The sequence below is a fragment of the Phlebotomus argentipes genome, unplaced genomic scaffold (genome assembly GCF_947086385.1).
Source record: "Phlebotomus argentipes unplaced genomic scaffold, Phlebotomus argentipes genome assembly contig_5, whole genome shotgun sequence".
Taxonomy (NCBI): domain Eukaryota; kingdom Metazoa; phylum Arthropoda; class Insecta; order Diptera; family Psychodidae; genus Phlebotomus; species Phlebotomus argentipes.
Window position 1 is genome coordinate 12,934,171 of NW_026776165.1, and position 22,187 is coordinate 12,956,357.

Genomic DNA, 22,187 nt, shown 5'->3' on the forward strand with positions numbered 1-22,187 from the left:
AGCTGAAAATCGCCGTTTTCCACCCTTTCTGGCGACTTCTTTCCGACTGAACTCTACTTCGATTTGACACGAACAAACGTGCGTGGAATTTTCTGCCCAAAAGCTATTCCTCGCACTCGCACATCAATCCGCTTTGCACGAGTGCGAGTGAGACGGTGCTATATCGCAAATTTTCACGGGCACATTCGACTGACATTCCGAAGGCGGCGCCATCTTGAAAGCTCTGGACATTCGGAAAGTTCTGCGCTGCTGGTCAAAACAATGGGTGGGTATTTTGGAAAAATGTGCAGAATTTCACAATAATCAGCAATTCTTCAACAATTGCAGCATCGAACGAGGGCGGCTGCAAGAAAAAGCGACAGCGTAAGAAGAAATCGGCTTCGGAAGTTGTCACAAGTGAGCAGGAAAGCCAGGAAACGGCATTTGCAGAAGCACCTGGTCAAAAGATGAGTAATCCCATCCTGGAAACCTATCGGCCGGGCGTCAATGACTCAGGAGCGATGGTGAAGGAGATACCCACGGATGTGGTGAACAAGAATCTCACTGATGTTCTGGATTCTGTCCACATTATTGACTCCCTTTGTGACTATAAGACGTGCAAGCAGAAGACATCGCTTATGGGCCAGGATTGTGACTACTGTAGGAAGAGATTCTGCTTCAAGCACGGCCTACCGGAAGTGCACGGCTGCGGGGAAGCTATCAAGAAGGATGAGCGAAAGAAATTCCTTCATCCAGTGCCGGAAAAGACGCGCCGTGAGGCTGAAGATCTTGCCAAGTTGCACGTGAAACTCAAGGAGAACCTCAAAGACATGCAAAAGCAGAGGCTCGCGAAGCCGCCAAAGGACACAAAAGGAAAGTCCAAGAAGTCGTAGTTTCATCCATTTTTATTTAATTGTCGTCAGATGAGTGTTCCTCTGATGATTCACTGTCTCCATACTAATAGCCGAATAACTCAATTCTCTTGTCCCTCAAGAATCTGTACGTGTTTTGAGGAAGAACTGCTCGCTCTTAGAAGGAAATCATCTCCAGATAGGGAATTCGCGATGATTTTGTGAATAAATGTGTCTACTGACAATCTTAATGTACAGGCAATTTTATCTGCCTTTTACTTGAGCACGTCTTCCTGCTTTGACACGTAATGTGGCAAGGAGAAATAGTTCAAAGCCCTACAATTCTTCACAATAACGAGCAGAGTTTCCTTTCTGTCTCGCCTTCAGGACCGCATTTCCCAAATTCCTACATCGTCCAGCAACTTCGCAAAGAGAAAATGTCCTACAAACTGAGGTGTTTTGCCAAGTGTGAAATCATCAGATCTTCAAGTGGAATATCTAGAAAAGTCATGGAAGATCTAAACTGTCTTCTCCTACACGCCAAAGTGCTTGTTAAAAGGATTTTCCAAGAGAAAATTGATGTGAAAATGGGTGTAAACAAAACAAATAGACGTCAAATGAAGTTTCAATACCAACCGCTGCGTCTCAAGGCGTGATGTTCACATGGTTTTGGAAAAATTGCTAAAATCCGCAACAAATCCTATATATTTACAATTTATCTACAGATCTTAGCAGTTACTTCTTGTCCTTGGGCGGTGATACACCTGCTGAGAACTCATACTCATCACCGTAAGAAGGAAATGATCTCATGCCCTTCTCTTCATTGTTCAGAAGCTGCACATCCTTCCCTTTGCCTCGTGATTCTTCCACCAATGCGGCGTTCCTTTGCTTTATCTGAGCGATGGCAAGGTTCTGCAGCAATTCCTCGGGAGTTGGCGCCTCTTGACGTCTTCCGCGAAGCCAAGCTTCCCACTCTGCAGACATTTCCTGGTCGAAAGCCTCCTTCTCCATGGGCTCAAAGTATCTCGCTCTCTTTCTGCGTCCATTTACCGGATCCGCCGCGATTTCGTAGAACTTATTGCCGAAGGTGTCCTCGCCGATCAGCTCACCCTTGAATTTGCGCGGCCGAATGGACTTTAGGAAGTTCTGGAAGATAATCTTCACGATATCGCGCTCCTTGCCTTTTGACATCTTGAATTCCGGCAAACTGTTATACTGCCGTTAGAGGCGCTGACAGCACTGTTTTGTTTACGTGTCAAAATAACCAAAACAAACATGCCGAACGAGCCCATTCTATTTACCTCTGTTATTTACCTAAAAGTACAATTTTCCCTCACTCTTTCGGCCAATTAGTGAGAAGCAACGTGAGAAGAACGCTCAGACACAGTGATTTTCCAGTGGAGTTGGCGAAATGTGGGAAATTACGCCGATGGAGCTGCTTTATAGCAGCATGATAGCCAGTGTGATGCTTCTGGGATGCCTGGTCAGCGCTGTTGAGCCTCATCTGCCAGCCTTCCTCACGCAGACCTTTCGCTATGGGAAGCACTCGCTGAAGGCCAGGAGAAACGCCCTAGTTGACCGTCTGGAGATCCCGAAGTCCTCTTTCAGGCACTTCTACGTCTTCGCTCTCATCCTGTCCGGATTCACTTTCTACCTCGTCATGCGCACTTACGTAGGAGGAAAATCACCGCCAGACACTCTGCTGGTGCTCCTGGACTTTTTCTGTGGGAAGAAGCGCACGGTGAAAGGTAAGAGCCCGCGTGAAGTGGTAGTTCTCCTGACTAACATTAATGAACTTTACAGGAAATGCCTTGACGACTGTCTTGGCCACCAGTTGTCTCTTGCTTCAGTGCTTGAGACGCTTCTGGGAGACTCACTTCGTGCAGGTCTTCTCCAAATCAAGCCGCATCAACGTAGCTCACTATCTGGTGGGGTATTTGCATTATTTTGGCGCTGTTGTGGCCATTCTTGCCCACTCGGAGGGATTCGTGACGCCGGTAAGTGCTCATCTGGCATGGGCTCAGCTGAACTGGCGTGTCATCACTTCTGCAGTGGTGTTCATCTTTGCTTGGCGGCAGCAATGGCGCGCAAATGACTCTTTGGCGCGCCTGCGGAAGAACTCCTCTGGACAAGTGGTGACGGAGAAGCATTTGATGCCCGCGGGCGGATTCTTCGACCTCATCTCGTCGCCCCACATGTCCTTCGAGTGCCTCATGTACGTGGCACTCGTGCCAGCGCTGGCCGGCAACACTGACTGGCTCCTGGTCACCGCCTGGGTAATCGCGAATCAGGCTCAAGTGGCGCACTTCACACACATCTGGTACCGCGAGGCGTTTCCCAACTACCCAAAGTCCCGGAAGGCATTGATTCCGGGAGTCTTTTAGCTACACAAACATTCACACAAAGCATCCAAGAGGCATTCAATAGAATAGACTGACAACTAGAGTACAAAACAAGATTGTATTTTTATGAGAAATAAAAATGTGAGTTAAATGAAAGATTCAGCGAGGCTTTTGCTTCAATCGAAATCCTGCATACTTGAGGAGCTTTACCTTGAAGAATTTCTCATTGTCCATGTTGCTGTACTGATTGTCCGCCAGCCTGACGATCTCCGCGTAGGTATCGACGAAGTGTGTGTACTGACTGAAGGCCTCCTTCCCCGAGGTGCTTAATTTATTGTTCATGTTCTTCCCTGTCCAGGTAAACTGAGTGAGGAGCGCGCGATCGAACATGTGCTCCGACAGTCTGTAAGCGACTTTTGTTCCGTCCGCCGTGCCGGAGACTCCGCACACCTTGCTCAGCTCCTGGATGAAGCTCTGTTTGTAGCTCGCATCAGCCAATCGGCTGTTGTACGTGGCCAGCTGCTCCTTGGTCATTATGGGGAATCTGAGATCCATTTCGTCCTCGATGCTCGTGTAGAGCGCGGTGGACGTCCAGGGCGTGCTGGGCGAGCTGCTCGCTGACTGACGCTTCTGAATACACAACAGCCGATCCAGCTTCCGCAGAATGTCACTGAATTTGTTGTCGTACAAGGGATGCAGCATCACAGTGGCAACATCTTGCTGGGACGAGGCTGGACACTTCCTTTTGGCAGGAGTTGGCTTCGTTGTGGCCTTCTGTCGATGCACTGCCGAATTGTGCTTCTCCAGTTCCTCAATTTTGCGGAACACTCTTTCGCATGGGTGGCAAACACGCTTATGCAGAGGCTCCAATTGACTGCTCTTGGCGGATTTCTGCTTCTCATCGTCTGACTCGAGGTCTGAATACTCTTCAGCTGTTGACTCCCAGAGCATATCATTTGCATCGATCACCTCGAAGATGACCTGTTTCTTCTGATCTTCCACCTTCACACCCACAGTTGACACCGGATCCTCTTCTCTCAGGAAGACACTCTCAATTGGTCGGCTTTGAATAGTTGTCTCGCCAAAACTCTCTGTTTTGATGACGCTTCCTGTCCTCTCGAACATATTGATGATCTCCATGAGGATGTCATAGGAGAATGCAGGACACTCCAGGCTGTCTTTGTAGTGATCCTCATATTTTGTCTTCACGCACAGGTAGTCTCCCATGTACTGGTAGTAGTTCTTCACCAGAAACACCCTCTGCTTCAGGGCGAAAGACTTCAAATCACCCCCCATTCGGGCCTCCAGAAGAAGTAGCGTCCAGTTAAACCACTGTCTCTTCCCCCAAGGCTTTATGTGTAATAATCTTCCTCAACAGCTGAGAACTGCTTTTCCAAGTTTCACGTTTGTTTCCAAGGATACGCTAGTATTTTTGAGAGAATCCTTTGAAGAGAAATCTCAATGTTTATAAGCGCGTCGCGCAGCGATTGAACTGTCAGAATAATCCAGTGACGTTTCAGTATGAGAGTCTATTGAGAATGTCGATTTTCTTATAATTCTTTATGCCTTTATCACACTTTTTGGATGTTTTAATTTTAGCAAATTTTGTTATTTTCTAATGCAAAATCTGTAAATTGTGGAAAGACACCGCCGCCAGAAATACCTCGACTCACACCTCTAAATAAGGCTATTGAGGCTATTGGAAGATTGACAGGCAAGATATCAGATTTGTTTGGATAAAATGCATGTTTTTACGTGTTTTTCCTGATTTCTCGTGGAAAATCATAATGGCATCAATTCCCAGTTCACGATACAATGAAGTGTACGCGCAAGAGGTGAGATAAGCCCCAAGAATTGCCTGAAAGTGCCTCTGAAAACCTTCTCCTCAGTCGCAGACAACATCTTCCGACTTGCCGTCTTATCAGCAATCGATGATGACCTCCAGTCCCCGGACGAGTGAGCCCCATGCGCCGCCCACCACGACCATTCACAACCTCGGCGATCCGCCGACTTACGAGGAAGCCATAGATCCCGATGGTAAGGCGAGTGTGATCCGGAGCAGGGAAGCGAATTGTGATGTGTGTGTGTGTGTTTGGGCTTTTCCAGCGCCGCCGCCCTCTTACGACTCCCTCTTTGGGCGCGTCCGTGAGGTGCACAGATCATCGAAGGGCTTCGTGGACTTCCTGAAGAACATCGTCATCCTCCTGCTCGGCACCCGTAAGCATGGTGACCTTCGCGAGTGTTCAAGGCTACAGAAAATTTTCTTCTTCCCTTTCAGTGGGTTTCACCGTTATCCTGGGCGCCACGACAATTGTGCCAATCTGTATGATAGTCTTCGGCTCCATCTACCTGTACGACTGCCCGCAAGGTGAATACATTCCCGTGTACCTTCTCGTTGGAGGTGAGTAGCGCTGGAGATCAACTCTCCCCGCCAATGCAATGCTAACCGCGCGCTGATCGCAGGCGGCTTCGGGGTCATCAAGCAGCTGCTGCACCTGTCGACGCGCGTGCGGACGCGTGAGGAGCAGGCCGCCGAGGAGATGCGCCAGTCGTCCACGCAGATGCTGCTCAACTGCTTCATGCTGGGCTGGTTCATCATCGGCTCCTACTGGGTGTACAAGGAGTACGAGCCGAACTACGATCCGGCAAAGGGGAAGTACTGCAACAAGTCACTGTACCTCTTCTCCTTCTGGCTCGTCACGTCCATCTACATCACCACCGGGCTCGTGCTCTTCGTCCTCTGCTTCATCAGCATCGCCAGTGTCATCGCCAAGCGCCACGCGTGAGCGCGATGATTGATAAATCCGAACGCGCCTGTTCAAGGTTTGAATTTCTTACCTGCATTTACAAACTTTTCGATGTTGTACCACAAATTTATGCCTAACATTAATGATACATCTGAGAAGTGAAGCACAAATTCACAGAATAACAATTGATCAGGGATTTGAAGCATACATTTTGTCCAATTGCAAAGAGATATTCTTAATTGTAACTATTTTAATCACTGCCAAAAGTCTTGATGGACAACTATTTGGTGGTCAGAAATACCATGAAGAATGAATATTTCCACACTGGAATTTCTCATGCTGCACAAAGTGCATTGAAATTGTATGAAAATGTAGTAATTTTAATACAATTTCTTCATTTGTCTTCAGCAGAAGTCTTGAAGACTGTTTAGAAGGATATTTCCTTATCCGTTTTTTCGCTTTTTTTCCCATTCTGAATCACTCAGAAATTATTAGAATCCTTCAAGAAATATTTAATTGAGATTCTAAAACATCAGAAATACTTTTTGTTTACAATTTTCATGCTGTTTAAAATAAATTACACATTAGTTTTGCTCTGTCGAGTCTTTTTGATGAGGATTTCCTGATTTATTAAAGCTCTTCTCTCGAAATGCTTTATAAATCTACTATTAAATATGATACACGCAATTTTTATGGAATTCTCACACTTTTAATGAGTGTTTTTGTCTTCTAAAAATCAAAAAAACCATTTGATATGGTTCTAATCTGCGTACAAAACAAACGAAGCAATAATAAAAGAACATTTCCGGTGCTTTTTAGCTGCTTTGGGTGCAATAAAAGATACTTTACTCCACTCACGCTAAAATCAATCCAACGTTGTTTCATCAGGACTTTCGCAGTGACCCAAAAGAAAATCTATTATAAGGAAAATGGTCGAATATTGCACGTTAACATTGTCTTTATCTCTAATTTCTGTGATAAACATAAGATTAATCGCCTAATTGTGTTGAAATCCATATCGGCCGAATTGTTTTCACTGTAAAGTCTTTTCTACCTTTTAGTCTGTTGTGAAATGTAAAAAATTCTTGTTTCGTCAACCAACATTAGGAGCCATTTGTTTAGGATTATTAAGGAGGAAGTTTTGAGAATAAAGAATTTGTAAAGAGTTTATCGTTTTGTGGACTTTTATTGCTTAGAACTTTACGTACACATACAAAAAAAAGAGATTACAGGCGTTTCACTTATCGCTTAAAAGATTTAATTAAAACATAATGGGGACATTTAGAGAGAGAGAGAAAGGACTTCTCAATGTAAAATAGAAGTGCACGATGTTTTTCTTCTTCAAAAAAAGAACATACGATGTATAAATTGGAGGGCTTCGTGTGAGAATAAAGACATTATATTGTGAGATTCAGCTTCGGAAGTCGAAGAAATATGCATTGTACTGATGTCACTCTATCATCTTAAATAGTGCACATGAGAATATCATGCCAAATATCTGCGGGAAAAGGGGAGAAAGTGAGTCATTTGGCCAGGCTTGGCGCTAAAGTGGTGAAGTGCGAACTTACCATTAGAATCGCCACGCCTATGCCGGCCCCGCCGACGATCGCCGCGTGATCACGCACGTAGGTCGCCGTGACATTGAAGCAGCCCTTGTTGTAGATGTTGGCCGGCGTCGGGGACTCCACGCACGGCTTGCGCTGCCCACCGAACGTCTCCTGGCAGCACGACTCGGGGATGCGACCGTGCAGCGTCCAGTCGCGATAGAACTCCACGCCACAGCAGCGCAGACGACGCTGTGTCTGATCCCACGCCTCAGTGACTCTGTAGCGATTACCGTAGAGACGCAGGGAGGAGTGCATCTCCTGACGCATCGTCTGGCTCACCTTCTCCCGGAACACGTAGCCCAGAATGCCGCCGATCAGCATTGTGACGAAGATCAGGAAGAGGATGATGAAGTACTGCGCGAGGGAAGAGATGTGTGCTTAATCATTGCTAATTGCCAGTCAACCGCACAGATTGAGTCACCACAACTGCGCCCATTCCTAAATGGGGGATTCATTGACTATAAGGCATTTGTGGCGGTGAGAAAAAGATGAGAAACAGGGCCAGGGTCAATGCGTTAGCAGAGTGAGAGAGGGAAGAAAAACTATACAAACAACCACGTGGCGATCAAGTTGATCTCCATTTTTTGATGTGAGGTCTTTCCAATTGACACTCGTTTCGATGAAATCACGAGCGGAATTTCACGCCCAACTTACTGTGAGCAGCATACACTTGACTTCCTTGGCGGCTCCCATGCAACCGAAGAACGACACGACGCAGGTGATGCCGGCTGTGATGACCAGCACCCACACGGCGCCCGTGAAGAGGTTCGTGCCGAAGAGCTCGCTGGCGAAGTTCTGGTCGATGAGCGTCCACAGGCCCAGGCCGAATACCACGGCGCCGCCCAGCTGAGGAGAAGAGCAAGAGGAGGGCGGTTAATGATCAATTTAATTAGTGGTGATGGGCTGAATTTGAAGATATGAGAGCTCTGCGCATAATTCAAATTTCGATGTCTTACTCAAGATTACACTGAGTTTGGGAGTATATTCTGTGTTAAAGATGTCTTAACTTTGAGCCCTTTGAGCCTCTCAAGACTCTCAAGCAAAATTGAGGAAGATCTTGATGAGAAAGTGTAAATCTTCAAATGCATGAAATCATAATCAATTTCTGTTTTTTTTCTGTTCTTCGAGAAATGTAAATGAATTATTATTTTTTAAATTAGCTGCTGAGGCACTTGAAATTAAATGAAAGCTAATTAAATTGTACACATCTCTCTCAAAGCAAAAGTCTGTTCGGTGAATTTGCATTAAAAAAAAGAAATACGCAAACGATCGCTTAATTGTTACTTCAAATATTAACAGCGGGTCAGATTCTGACCCGATCAATCTATGATGCACCCTGTGTTTTTCCCAAGTTTTTCCTCATCGTGTGACATTGCGTGGAAGATCAACAAAACATATGTCTGAAACTGTGTGACTAAACTTTCGCAATGCCATCATCATTGATCATTGGAAGTTGTTTATCTGGAGATTGGATTGAAATAAACAAATGATCTCTGAAAGGATTTCTGTATTGGGTTTGAGGGAAATCAATTAAACGTGGTTTAGGGTTGTTTACTCATCAACCAGTGTCTGCTTGCAGACTTCTTTTCTCACGCCCTGAGCCAAATTGCGCACTCTTAGCGCGGTAATTGTTTGGAAAAAATGAGCTTCGCAGATCTTGATTGCAAAGAGAGAAACAGAGAGAGAACAATGCGCATGAAAATGCTTCTTCAGCTCAATTTGCTGAATACTTACGAAAATGAGGAAATTAACGCCAAACATGCTGTACTTCATGCACTGGCCGCAGCTGTCCATCCTCCCGCCGGAACCCATCTTGTCGCTCGTTTCAAGTTAATCTGTGGAAGATTGGTGAAGGTAAATAGAGTGGCTATTTTACGATTAATCACGCAATTTGCACTATCATTCCGTCAACACGTGAGATCGTGAGACAAAAGTTGTGCGTCACGTTGAAGTGTTGGCCAGATATAGACGCAGTCAATGCAAAAATCATCTAAATAACTCTTATTTCTCAACCTTGACCTTATTACATTGGAGCTGATGTCATGAGTTTATGGGTAAAGACTCCGCAAAGTGTTGCTCACTTGCTCCCTTCTCGCGCAGATGTTGGAATTTTATGATTTTGCACTACATTCGCGAATGCCGCGAGCATTTGAAGTGTCCGTCCGTGTGGGGACATCCTTGAGGCTTGTTGAGACACTTTGCCTCGCCACTGTGAAATTCATTTTCTAGTTTCAACCACTTCAAGTTGAGCTTTTGACACACCACGAGAAGTGAAAGTTTCGCAAAGTCTCTCACTCTGTCTCGAAAGGTGCCTTCCTATGGGAAGTGTTGTTTGATCAGACATTGATACTGCACAGACGCCAGGCGTTTGTACTTTATCGACTCGCGGACGCGTGTTTATGCCATTAATTATGTCCAAATTATCCACGGGCCGATGAAAAAGAGTCAATTGTAATTCTACTGTACAGGGTAGAGTGGAAAACATGCGAAAGCGCGACTATTGGAATGCAAATTCATCCCGTATAGGCAGAGTCATGTTTTGAGAATTGCACAATTAAATGACACTCTTCACGTGTGCATATCAAAAAGTTGAGTTATTTGCATTTCGCACGTTCTTATGAAGGTACAATTATTGTGTGAAATTATTCTCTTTGTATCTCTTTGGTCGCTTTATCACGAAATTGTTGGAAAATCTACAATTTAGATGTGATATTTTGACATGAAATCTTATATTAAGTAAAACTTGGATTATGTCGACATTTAATATATACTGGAAATGTTTTTACAGCAAGATTATATTAATTTGTTTACAGTTTTCCTGAGCTTTCGTGCCTCTGAAAATATACTTTCTTCAGCATCGAACACATTAAAGTGATTTTGCAAACTGGAATAACAACATAATTATGAATCATTGACAAGACATTCCTTCTAGACAAAAATCATTAATATTCACACTATTTCGCTTTAAAAAACACTTGTGAATCACATCGTCGTTTTAAGTTCTCTGCCAATTGACTGTGTTTTGTTAGGCGTTCTTGAAACCAAGCGACGCTTGATCGAGCGCTATGATAAGCATTATGAGTTTTGCAGTGTGAATTTTTGGTCGGGAGCAAAAGTGAGTGCTTCGGATTGTCTTAAGGTCTCGCTCTGTGGCCACCTTGAGGAGAATTAATTCAAGATGGGTGAAGGTATTCATCCTGCCATTTTGGCTGTGCCTAATTCTTCTGTGTGCGCTTGTGTGTAAATTTGGGAGGCGAGAGAAAAAGAAGGTGAGCGTCAGAAGATCGTCGTCGTCTGAAGTGGGTTATATTTTTAGAGCTCCATGAATAAAAGAATGATACATTTTATGTGCATTTGATTGGGAAATCATGTGCCCATTGATGAAAAATCCATCTTGCGACTGTATTTTTAGCACAATTCCGCCAATATTTACAGGAAAAGTGCATTTACGATCGTGGCATGGGTTTATGGAGTGCGCGTCAACGCCTTTTATAACATTCTAGTGGTAAAACCAGTTTACCAGAAGATGTGAGATTGTGTGGAGGAGAAGAAATATTTTCCTTCCTCTCTTTTCACAATTTTTTAGCATGTTTTTGCCGAATTTCTGACTGTGCTTTGGAGAAAACAGAATAACTTTATTGTTCATCTTTCTTCGCCTTGAAATTCACACACATATTTTGCGCACTTTTCCATTTCGGATGTCGCGCGATTGAGTCACAAGAATGCAAATCAACCTTATAAGTCATCACAGTTGTCTCTCTACTTACAGTCCGTGTTCAACGCGGCGGCACTTCTCCGGCAATTTCCCCAAAAGCTGGAAGCGAGGAAGTAATAATAAACTGTAGACCGAAAACTGAATCAATTTGTGTGGCAAATGTGACCGATTTCCCCCTTTTTTTGGGCCTTTCCTTCACCACACCAAGCCCAAGCACGAGAGAGAGGCAGAGAAACCGTGTGGAACGAGCGTTACAAACAAACTGAACGCGCGTCTCTTTGGACACAAGTTTGGCCGCCTCGAAAGTGTGGTGGTCAGAGAAAAAGCCGCTCGAAAATATATTCAACAATTATGTTTTCAATACGGCTCACGTAGAATGTGGAAATGGGAGATACAATCGCACATCCATGAGTGTGTGCGCCTTCTGTCGGCGCGGGACGTGGCGAGGTGAGGAGCCGTTGCGATGGCATCATAAAACAAGTTTCCATCTTTCAGTGAGTTTTTTCCTCCACCACTTCCCAAAGTCGCGCCGGATTGAAAGTGAGAACGCCTGTGTTGGTGGGCATCTTGAGGGAGTGTGGGTGACGTGAGAGCGCCCAACTCACCTGAATTCTGTGTGCTTCTTCCCCCAGAAAGACGCAATTCCTTCGCGTGGTGACTTCATCGTTTAGCGCGCCGCGCCCAATTTGCGGCTTGGCGGGAAAATACCTGGTCACGCAATATACTCACCACTCAGTGATCGCATTTCTGATAAAGCAACGAGCTTTCGGGTGTCTCTGCTAATGTGGGAGCTTGAATCTCTTAAGCTACGAGCTTTTCAGTTGATGTCTTAACAAATTAATGGACAGAAAAGCGCCATCCAGTGATTGTGTGCTCAATTTAGACTTCAAAATAAGAGTCTAGTGTGAATCAGGATCGAACGATTAATGATTGTTTGTTTGGAAAATTGATTGTATTTTAATCGACAAATAAATTTTACACGTTTATGTTTATAATTGTTACAAAATTATTAGTTTATTCATGCTAAACATCTGAGATACACGAACAATTTTAAACATTTTTCAGCAAAGAAAGAAAGCAATCACAACTTACCTTCGAGTTCAATATTTTCTCTGTGTTCTGATGAAACCAATAGCTCAATAAATGGCAAATCTAGAGATTATCATGACTTTTCCGCATGACAAATGAAACGCCTAATGTTTATTTGATCCACGAAGGAAAATGCATCTGTTTTATTAATAGTTTATATGCTTGAGAGTGTCTCATGATGTCTTTTACATTTAAGAGGATTATCCTCGGTTGATCCAGTTACACAGAAATTCATCATATTTGGTGGATACACTGCTTTACTTTTATAACATTCAATACAACTTCGTTTGTGTCTCTATGTCGATGTGATTATGAACATACACGGCAAGAAAATATGATTATCTTTCAATTTTACTTTTTCATTATGGGGGAGTTTTGGACAATTTGATGATGGCTCATTGAATTTTTTTTTCTTTATCTATTTCACTATTACATATATAACATTCCTGTTTATGTCTTATCAATTTTTTTTTTGTTTTCATCTCCTCCTCTTGACTAGTCAAATCTTAAAGTTATATTATCATTTTTCTTTATCTTTCATCATTAAATTAATTATACAATTACAAAATTTACTCATTTCACCTTCGAAAAATTCTCACAATTCGCTTCTTCTCTCGCTCTCGTGTACTTTCTCTTGCATAAAAACTTGTATTAGATATTTTAAGATCTCTCCTCAATGACGTCAAATACTCTGCTCTCATCATTGTGTCTAAGATTACATACTGAGGGTGGATTCTTCGGCGGCACTTTGGAGTGAGTGCAGTTGAAAACAAATCTCAATTTCGATATTTGCCACAATTTGTCTCTGTCGCTGGAAAAGTGAGACATAACAAAGTTGGGAGCCCAGCATTTTTTTTTTCCATACATCACCGAAGGTCGTGCCCTTTTGCCATGATATTGATGATCACCCAAATGTGACTTATTGCTCTCTCGCTCCTTGCCAGTCTCTTTGATTTCGGCGCCAAAGTCAACCCCTTTCTTCACCCCCGTCTGTGCGCGCACACACATTCCACCAGAGTGTAATTAGATGTGGATTTAATTGCACGAAATTACATGGCAAGAGAGTCAAATGGCGAATCATAAAGTGCCTCCGGGTGAATTATTATAAATTCTACCGTCATTTTTTATTTATATCTCCTCCATATACCGTGAACTTCTTCCTCTGCTCTTGTCGTTCCTTTTTTTTTCGCGTGGACTATTTCCATTTTCTGCCCAGGAAGCCGCAATATCCGCGCGGGACGAGGTGCAAGAGAGCCCCAGAGAAATATAAGTGGAAGTTCGTGATCTTGGGCGTGCAATAAAACATATATATATGTACAGAATTCTAGGCTTTTTCGGTGCACAACAAGGTGAGCGCCGACGCGGCGGCTGTGGATTCAGCGGTGGGATATTATGAGGGAAATTGGGTATATTTGTGGAAGAGGGAAAAGACAATGTCACAGAGTAAACTTCACAATTAGGATATGAGAATTGACTTCACATTCTGACTTGAAGACAAAAACCAAGATTTCAAGATTTCTTGGTTTGTGTCTTGAATTTGCAGAGAAATAATGGTTTTTTTTTTGCTATTCCCTGCCCAAATTTAACTCTCGACAACACTTCTGTATGCACAAGTAATGAATTGAAGTCAATTACCAAGGAAGACACTTGGATAAGGATAACATGTTAGCACAGCACAGACATCACACATGAGGAGATTCACAGAGGAATTCTATTCTTCAGCCGCTACGCTTCAGTTCGGCGCGCACAAGAGTGCAGAAAAGATGAGAAACGTGGGGGAAAAACAGACAGAGACGCATTAAAAATAGCATTTATACTGTTGTGGATTTCTATGATGGATGTTGGGCAAAGATGCGCGATGCAAAAAGTCCACTGTGGGGATAAAGTCGATTCGTCTTTGCCGAGGGGCTGCATTTGGCCGCGCAGAAGAATGCAATTGAGGTTTTTGCGCGAGAAAAAAATGATCATCAGAGCAATTGCAGTCACGCTCAAATCGACGCACAAGCCAATGAAACAGGTTTGGCGAGCTCATGTGATTTATTCCGCGGGTGTTTTTGCCCAGGAATTTCTCTAAGCTTTTGACCCCTTTAGATGGGCCACTGGCGTGACTGTGTTCAATTACACTCACTCAATTTGCCACCGCGAATCCATCCTGGCTCATGGAATTGAGCCTCGAGTCTGGAATACTCTGTGTGTGTGTGAGTTGCCAAAATCGCCCAGAACTTGCCGCCAAAATGTGCCACTTTTTGTCACTTTTTGACCAATGATATGTCTAACTATTGTGGGTTTCGTTGGGCACCTCTTCTCAGACCAGTGGCGGACAAAAGTGCGAGAATGGCAACGGTATTTACCATAAATTTACATTTAAAGATACCTTTTGTCTTAGTGCTTCTTTCTTTTCAAGTATAACTGACTATAATTACATTCATAGATTTAATTTATCTCTTCACGCTGAGAAAATTCTTGTAATATTTTTGAGAGTGTCTTAACGACGAATTACGTCTAAAGGTATTTACATTAGTTTATAAATAGACAGTGCCTGCCCGCGAAATCGCGCGCATGCACAACTTCATGCTTCCACTGCCTTCATTGTTGATATTTTCTTTAAGTATAAGTGTCTTGTCAAAGAGTTTTTTTTTTGTTTCTTGCAACGAATGAACTTCACTATGACTGTGAGATAGAATGTGGATTTCAAAAGGTATTCTAGATCAGAATTTTTTTTCTATATATACATAACTTAGAAAATATAAACGTATTCACAAGTGGCGTCCCTCCGTTTTATACAAATCAAGTCTTTGCTCTGCACTGTTCACCTTACACCGGCTCATCGCGGAGCTCCTGGTGGGTGGATCAGTGATAGTGACGGCCGGAGACTGTCCTCCGGCCGGCGGTGAGGTGGCCGTTACGCATTGGCAGCGCTGGCCCCGAGAGCGTGTGGAATCCATCCGGCGGCAGTGGCGGCGTGTAGTTGTTGATGGCTCCGTTGGGGTGCTTCGGCATCAGATGGTCCTGGCTGAGCTGCAGAAAGGCCGCCGCGCCTGGGGGCTGCGGGGCGCCGCGTCTGGGTGGCGGCGGCGGCGCTTCTAGCTATAGCTCAGTCACAGGAATTGGCCGAAGTCCAGGATGGTGGTGGCCGTAGCCGGTGAGCGTGGGGTGAACGGCCAGGCTGCATGGGTGCGAGTGGCGCGACATGTAGTCCTCTTCGGCGGAGAAGGTCTTCTGGTACTCGCGTTCCTTGCGGCCTAGCGCTGACTGGCCCCAGCCTCCTTTGAGCACCTCACGGATTCGGCGGCGGCAGCGATAGAGGATGAGAGCGAGGGCAGTGATAGTGGCCGCTGCTCCTACAACCAGAGCTCCAATGATGGCCTGTCGTCGCGGGTCGGTGTGCAGGCAGCCAAGAAGTTCAGGCGAGATGGCACGCAAAGGTTCCTCTCGGAGACGTTCGGGAGCCGCGCAGATCACACTTCCCGGCTGCTGGCTTCCATTCGAGCGACTAACCAATAGCTGCCTTAGCCAGAGTAGGCGACAGTCACAGACGAGCGGGTTCTCAGAGAGATCCAGAGTGTGGAGTTCTGCCCAGGGGAACAGACCCTCAGCCAGCGTGACCAGAGCGTTGTCCCTCAAAATAACATGGCGGAGATGAGGAAGCCCACTGAGAGCACCCTCCTGGACCTCAACCAGTGCCTTGTTGGATGCCAGAGTGAGGGATTCGAGGTTGGTATTTGTGGCAAAGGCTCCAGCCTCGACCTTGCGCAACTTCAGAGATCCCGTGATGTCCAGGCGGCGGAGGTTTGTGAGCCCCACAAAGGAGCCCTCGGGCACCACCTCAAAGTCATTCTGACCCAGGGAGAGTTCCTCCAGGCGCCCCAGTGTGCTCAGCTCTCGCGTTGGGATCCTCTGCAGTCGATTGTCAGACAGATCCATGCTGCGCACTTGCTCGAGACCCTTGAAAGAGTCCGTGGAGATATTGGCCAGCGCCGCTCCACGAAGATCAAGCTTGGAGAGTGCAGTCAGAGCCTCAAAAGCACTCGCCGGAAGAGTGGTGAAAGAATTCAAGCCCAGGAAGAGCTCAGCAATGGCCCTCAAGGGCGGGAAGGCGTCACTAGGAACGCTGGTCAGGGTATTATCATCAAGATAGAGCACACGCAGATTCGTGAGCCCATCGAAAGCCCCCACGGAGATCCTGGCAATTCTGTTCTGACCCAAATTCAATTCTTCAAGCTTCACCAGGGCGCTGAAGACATTCTTATCTAGTTCATCGATAAAGTTCCCACGCAAATTCAGCACTGTGAGCGATGCGAGGCCGATGAAGGTGCGATTGCTGATCGAGCCGATCTTGTTGTGGTTGAGATGCAGCTCCTGGAGCTTCTTCTGGTATCCGAATGTCTTCACTGGAATGTTGAACAGATGATTGTAGCTGAGATCGAGGAAGAGCAGCTCGGCGTAGAATTGCAGCGACGAGTCGATCATCTTGATCTTGTTGTTCTTAATCACGAGACGCTTAATTGAGGGATTAAGGGCGATGGGCAGGACGTCCAAGTGTCCCTCGCCGCAAGTCACCACCAGAGTCTCATCGTCACAGTCACATGCTTGAGGGCAGTTTGCGAGGGCGTCTGTCGGTCCGACGATGGCCGAAATGATCGCCATTGCGACCACGATCAGCATCGCGATCACTGGCCGCAACCTGGAAGAACAGGAGAGGAAAAACATGGGTTAATATTGATAATGTTAGAGTTGAAAAATGTTGGTTCTGTGTTGCATTTTCTAATCTAGACTCCATTGTTATTCGGCAGGGACACAAATTTTCCCTGGGAATGCAAAGTCTGAAGCTGTGTTTAAGCCATATTTCACACCCTGTGTTCGAGTTTGGAGAGTAGATGTGAAAACTAGTATAAATTTTTAAGCAATTTCAAGTGAGAGGCAAACTTTTGTGCTGAGAAACGTGCTGTGAGCTTCTGCTGAAGCGTCCTGTAATTGGGTTTTTTCACTCTCCCTCTGTGGCATACATGGAGTGACACGATGGAAAATTATTAATTTCAATTCACGGCGCTGACAAAAGGAGTCACTGTCTGTGAGATGCAAATCAATGAGGAATTGTGCGACGAACAGAGTTGACCCAAATTGCGAGCAGTAATTTTCCATTTGAACAGAAGACCCTCTGGAACTTGATGAACTGCCACGGCCAGTGTGGTATTGTTTAAGAGATATTCTCCACGGTGAGAGTATTGCGAAAATGTCCTAGCAAACTACCTTAATTGAAGACTGGCCCCAATGATTCCCATTCGGCACGGATGAATGGTACAGTTTGCAAGGTGCACTCGGGACAAATAAACACCCCCACTGACTACTGGGCCACTGTGAAAACCGCACAAGGGCTTGCTGAAAAACACCCCTGACTTCGGTGACAACGGGACTCCGGACATGGGGATTACTAATGACAGAGTAATCACACATTTAGTGTGTAACACACCCCAGATTATGTGGACCCGGAGAACGTGAAGATTAAAATATCATCCTCTGCAGATGCTTCACTCATTTCTCATTTGCCGGTTTTTCAGCAAAAGGACGCGAATTTAAGTATAGTTTTGTACTGAGGATTTATATGAAAAATCAATAAATTCTACTAATGATTTCTGTCACACATTTTACTCGACTGTGAATTGTGTAAAATCAAATATTGTACACAAATTGATGAACAGAGTGTTTATTTAGTTTCAAAAATAAAGAGTCTCTTAAGAGTTAAGGAAAAACACCCACTGAATTTCACGCATTAAGAGGGTTTTAAAATCGTTTTGACTTTTCCATCACAAAACCTCTAGTTTCAGATGCCAGCTTAAAAATAAAGTTGCATTAAAAATTCCTTCCAAAGCTCTTCGCATTGTGGCATAAACATATGTATATTTCAAGCAAGCTTCGTAATCGAGCTGTCATCTAAAAATACACTCCGGAAAGCTTAATGCTTTCCCCGAAGAGAGCTTTGGCGAAAGTTTGTCGAGCAATTGTGGGTTGAATTTAATCTCTTGGTCGTGCTGAATTTTCATCGATCATCTGTGCAAGCGCATGATGAATTCCGCGCGGAGGAGAGATAAAGAACGCGCGCGATATTCACTGTCGTGAAGAAAATTACTCCTCGGCGGGTGATGTTGTTATTGTGGCGAAGCGGAGCGTCAATGTAATTGGTTGACGGTGAGGTAGGTCGAAATGGGCTCCCAAGAAGTGTTTTATTAGACCGGAGAAAATTTCTTCTGCGGTTCTTTTTGTCCCACAATTGCTGACACCCTCAAATTTGACAAAATTGCGGTCTCCATGGCGAGGGTGATTCCGCACACACACACACCGCAGAGGCACTTTTTGACGATGGCACCGGGGATCATAAAATAAATCGCGCAAGAGTCTTAATTTGAATATTCCATCAAGAGTGACAAAGAGGGCTTCCACGGGTGCCGAATGAAACTTTTATAGTTTATAGCTATGGCGATGATACGTTGATTACTCTCCTTCGCCATTCCTTTCCACAAAACGCCAAGCGAGGCGACACTCTTGGCGGTAAAATCATCAGAGTGTGTAAATCATGACGCTGGCGCACGATGGGGGTGGGGGATGAGCCACCCCATCGTGTGAAATATGGAAAATGTTGTGCGAAATATTTTTTAACACGATGCCACCAGCCGTGGTACAACATAAATAAAGTGACTGTACAGATAAATCATTAAATTTGCATGGGGAAAAATTAAAAAAAAAAATTTTTTTTCTCTCTTTCATGCAATACTTCCGCCATATTTCACTACAATTGCTCGCGCGCGCTCTTGCACACCTCTTTTTTGCCCACACTCTGGAATTGTCCCTTCCACTTGCTCAACAACGCACCATGAATTTTCCTAATGAGAGGGAAAATTGCTAATCCATCCCTCACACCAAATTGCGCTTCGGCGCCCCCAAAATGCTCATTTCTTCTTTGGCACCAAACCTCATTCACAAACAATTTTCCACAATTTGAATTATTCACCCAACGCCAGAGACTCTTTTAAGCAATTTATGAGGGATTTCAGCTCCAACGGGTGATTTACTTAATGTTTTGGCTGCCATTGTGATGGATATTTGTGCTTGGAAACAATCACAAAATGCCATTTCGCATGAATTAATAAACACACTCATCACTTTCAACACTTTAAATTATATATACAACCAGAGGAAGTTGACATGGAAAAGGTCAAGGAAATGCCTCACATCGGTTAGTGGGCGCATAACTACTTGGGAAAATGTCACACAACTTTATAGAGATTCTGATCTAACACAATGACGTCATATGCCCATAGTTTTATTTTATAGTGAAATTGAGACTTTCTCACGTCATTCAAGGTTGATTTTTCTTAATTGATTTCAAAAAATAACTGAAAACAACGTTAGTAGAATCAATCAAAGGATTATCACATTGCTTGACCTTCTATTGCTATGCAATAAAGTGATAGTTTAGTGAGATAATGTTCTAAGAAAACCTTATCAAGCTGTTTAGATAATGGGCTTTTGTTACTCATTGCCATATCACACTGAAAAAATACTGCCTTGCTTAGAGTAATTGCATGAAATTTAGGTCGAAAGCCACAGATAGATGAATGACGGGTTTCCCTTTGAAATGCAGTTTTCCTTATAGCTTCAGCTTTCAACCGGAATTCACCCCTTCTGCTGGCATTTTACGACCCCTATCCACATCAACTTTATGGCCCGAAAGTGGAAAGTTTCCCTCGCGCAATTCTGCATCGCTGTCCAGAATCTGTGTGTGTGGGCCCGAGGGTGGTTGGCTTTTATCATATTTTATTGGTGTTGTTTGGTATTTTTAATGCCTCACCGTCCATCTCGTGAGATACGAGGGGATTTCTAACTCTAAATCATAGTGGAGAGGCGCGCACATTTCTTCAGCCAACGGAGACCATTCCCAAAGTGCTTAAAAGTTTTCCACCCCCCACACTCGCAAAGCATGGCCGAGCGAAGGCAAGTCAGCGATTTTGGCTTGTAAATAATTTCGCCTATTTCTCTTGCAGAGTCAAAAAGAAAAAAAAATACGGAGAAAAATTCCACCAGTGTGGAAAAACACACAGCCAATTTATCATTTCTCTCCTCAAGAGCTGGGATTTTTCTCCGAAGACGAGCCATCTCAAGTGCAGAAAAGCCACAGAGCAAAGTGAATTTGTACCCACTTCAGATGTGTTTTTATTCTTGCCTTTAATTAAATAAAAGAAGTCTCCAGAGAGAAATTCACATGACAGATATAATTCAATTTTATGATGCACACCATGCCACAAAAAGTGCAAATAAAATGTTATTAGAGTCAATAACAATGAAGAAGGCGATGTACAAGGAGAATATTCGCCCGACTTGAGCATCAGCAAGACACTCACAGAAATGCTTGATGGGTTTTATGTTCAATTTTTCTGCGAGAGTCCGCAAACACAGTCAAGAGGTTGATGGAAGAGAAGCTGAAATATGTCGGGGAAGATAAATAAACTTTATTGGTCATTGCTGGTGAGAATGTCACTTCTTTTATTCAATTCCCCTTTCATCTTGCACGACTTGAGATCAGTCGTTGATGCAATTTTCTTGTTAGAAGCCAACCACCCTTGTCTTTCGCCCCCAAAAGCGAGCGCCCCCCCTCGAGGCGCCCCATTGTCACATTGATGGGATTCAATATGCAAATACCAGCAGATTACTTCCCGACGCAGATGATGAGTGTGTTTACCTTCCATTGGGAATGATTTGAGACAGAGCGATAGACCATATAGGAATAAGCAAGAGAGAATCGGGAATGCTCACGATTCCACATTGCGATGAAAGAGTCTGTACAAATAGCCGTGAAATGGTTAAAATAATTAAAAAGACAATATCAAAGTGTATGGAGAATTGAATAAATATTTGTGTTAACTCTTTCTGTCCCCTCCCAAGACTTTCCAACTTCAACTCATAGGAGAGGATATTATCTGTGCCGAGGCACACACGTCTGTTTGCTTGTGTAATAACTTGCAAACGCCATCAATAAAATCCCCCAAAGAAGTTCAATGAGATATTCATGCTTTCGTGGTTGGATTTTCTACGATTTCTTCTTCCCTGTGTGTTTATAATGCCTTCTAAATAATCTTTCTTTCTCTCCCATGGGTAAACACACACACACACACCACGATTTCTCCGTCACGGGTTTTCGCGAAAAAGGGGCCGGCAAGTCCCGTCTATCAGCTATTTATTAATTTATCGCCCTGCCAGTCCCTGGAAGATGCCAAATCGGCCATTCACCACTCACATCGATGATTTCCCATTAATTTTAAATGGATACCATGTTATATGCAAATATGCACTTGAAGCCATGAACAGCAGTGTGCAAAAAGGCTGGCATTGCATAAGAAGTGCTAAATTCACTTGCACAGCGCTAAAGTCTCACCTAAAGAGGCGATCAAGTCACTAATCGTGTGTGATTGATTTATTTGTTTTATTCCCTTTAAGAAAACTGACTTCATTCTGTTTGACCTCAATTTCTGCCGAAATCCAATAAATTGAAGAAGGACTCAATTGGACTCTCAAGATTGGGCTTCTTAACTGCTGAGACACTTCATTCTACCAACTTATCCGCCCCTAACACCTCAACCAGTGGCAACCTTTGTTGAAGTCCCATTGTGCATGTGGCTTGAATGGCTGTGAAAAACGGTCTCTCGCCAGAGTGGTGTTTTAAATAATAAGGAAAAAGTGTCTGTCAGTGTCACTCTCTTATCTCTGCTGTGCAGACTTCTTTGGCAAAAGCTCACCGTACTTTTCGCAATGTGTCTCCCTTGATCTCTTCACCCATTCAAAGCCAGCCAGATTGCATTTTGTAT

At 44.2% G+C, this 22,187-nt stretch overlaps 7 protein-coding genes across 9 annotated transcripts in view; 3 read left to right on the forward strand and 4 right to left on the reverse strand.

The window, feature by feature from the left end:
- The first annotated feature begins 165 nt into the window (after positions 1-165).
- On the forward strand, positions 166-1,092 carry LOC132256142 (DNA-binding protein SMUBP-2). The gene is made up of 2 exons (XM_059752344.1): positions 166-265; positions 328-1,092. Exons 1-2 carry the CDS (start codon positions 262-264, stop codon positions 870-872), a joined length of 549 nt encoding a protein of 182 aa, XP_059608327.1. The 5' UTR covers positions 166-261; the 3' UTR covers positions 873-1,092.
- Positions 1,093-1,498: 406 nt separating this feature from the next.
- On the reverse strand, positions 1,499-2,118 carry LOC132256143 (NADH dehydrogenase [ubiquinone] 1 alpha subcomplex assembly factor 2). Its single transcript, XM_059752345.1, has one exon. It carries the CDS (start codon positions 2,019-2,021, stop codon positions 1,566-1,568), a length of 456 nt encoding a protein of 151 aa, XP_059608328.1. The 5' UTR covers positions 2,022-2,118; the 3' UTR covers positions 1,499-1,565.
- A 123-nt stretch (positions 2,119-2,241) lies between these two features.
- Positions 2,242-3,321, forward strand: LOC132256138 (polyprenol reductase-like). Its single transcript, XM_059752341.1, has 2 exons — positions 2,242-2,578; positions 2,634-3,321. Exons 1-2 carry the CDS (start codon positions 2,242-2,244, stop codon positions 3,212-3,214), a joined length of 918 nt encoding a protein of 305 aa, XP_059608324.1. The 3' UTR covers positions 3,215-3,321.
- A 10-nt stretch (positions 3,322-3,331) lies between these two features.
- Positions 3,332-4,703, reverse strand: LOC132256070 (uncharacterized). The gene has a single exon (XM_059752253.1). It carries the CDS (start codon positions 4,466-4,468, stop codon positions 3,332-3,334), a length of 1,137 nt encoding a protein of 378 aa, XP_059608236.1. The 5' UTR covers positions 4,469-4,703.
- Positions 4,704-4,824: 121 nt separating this feature from the next.
- LOC132256140 (uncharacterized) lies at positions 4,825-7,087 on the forward strand. Its single transcript, XM_059752342.1, has 5 exons — positions 4,825-5,007; positions 5,062-5,209; positions 5,279-5,389; positions 5,451-5,573; positions 5,636-7,087. Exons 1-5 carry the CDS (start codon positions 4,918-4,920, stop codon positions 5,956-5,958), a joined length of 795 nt encoding a protein of 264 aa, XP_059608325.1. The 5' UTR covers positions 4,825-4,917; the 3' UTR covers positions 5,959-7,087.
- A 120-nt stretch (positions 7,088-7,207) lies between these two features.
- LOC132256141 (tetraspanin-9) lies at positions 7,208-11,624 on the reverse strand. Its single transcript, XM_059752343.1, has 5 exons — positions 11,294-11,624; positions 9,261-9,361; positions 8,181-8,372; positions 7,488-7,880; positions 7,208-7,417 (listed from the first exon to the last, which is right to left on the reverse strand). Exons 2-5 carry the CDS (start codon positions 9,336-9,338, stop codon positions 7,370-7,372), a joined length of 711 nt encoding a protein of 236 aa, XP_059608326.1. The 5' UTR covers positions 9,339-9,361; positions 11,294-11,624; the 3' UTR covers positions 7,208-7,369.
- Positions 11,625-12,440: 816 nt separating this feature from the next.
- The window catches only part of LOC132265794 (protein slit-like), a 30,645-nt gene continuing 20,898 nt past the window's right edge, over positions 12,441-22,187 (reverse strand). For all 3 annotated transcript variants that reach the window (XM_059766569.1, XM_059766570.1, XM_059766571.1), the window contains exon 2: positions 12,441-17,014. In XM_059766569.1, coding sequence (XP_059622552.1) covers positions 15,418-17,014 — 1,597 coding nt within the window. In that variant the 3' untranslated portion in view covers positions 12,441-15,417. The remainder of the gene's footprint in view (positions 17,015-22,187) is intronic.

Excerpts from the sequence above, each read along its gene's own strand:
- LOC132256141 (XM_059752343.1), bottom strand. The coding sequence starts at position 9,338 with ATGGGTTCCGGCGGGAGGATGGACAGCTGCGGCCAGTGCATGAAGTAC. Across the intron at positions 8,373-9,260 it reads GCGTTAATTTCCTCATTTTC|CTGGGCGGCGCCGTGGTATT; the intron begins GTAAGTATTCAG and ends TCTTCTCCTCAG. Across the intron at positions 7,881-8,180 it reads TCAAGTGTATGCTGCTCACA|TACTTCATCATCCTCTTCCT; the intron begins GTAAGTTGGGCG and ends TCCCTCGCGCAG.
- LOC132256070 (XM_059752253.1), bottom strand. The coding sequence starts at position 4,468 with ATGGGGGGTGATTTGAAGTCTTTCGCCCTGAAGCAGAGGGTGTTTCTG.
- LOC132256140 (XM_059752342.1), top strand. The coding sequence starts at position 4,918 with ATGTTTTTACGTGTTTTTCCTGATTTCTCGTGGAAAATCATAATGGCA. Across the intron at positions 5,390-5,450 it reads CATCCTCCTGCTCGGCACCC|TGGGTTTCACCGTTATCCTG; the intron begins GTAAGCATGGTG and ends CTTCCCTTTCAG. Across the intron at positions 5,574-5,635 it reads CGTGTACCTTCTCGTTGGAG|GCGGCTTCGGGGTCATCAAG; the intron begins GTGAGTAGCGCT and ends CGCTGATCGCAG.
- LOC132256138 (XM_059752341.1), top strand. The coding sequence starts at position 2,242 with ATGTGGGAAATTACGCCGATGGAGCTGCTTTATAGCAGCATGATAGCC. Across the intron at positions 2,579-2,633 it reads GAAGAAGCGCACGGTGAAAG|GAAATGCCTTGACGACTGTC; the intron begins GTAAGAGCCCGC and ends TGAACTTTACAG.
- LOC132256143 (XM_059752345.1), bottom strand. The coding sequence starts at position 2,021 with ATGTCAAAAGGCAAGGAGCGCGATATCGTGAAGATTATCTTCCAGAAC.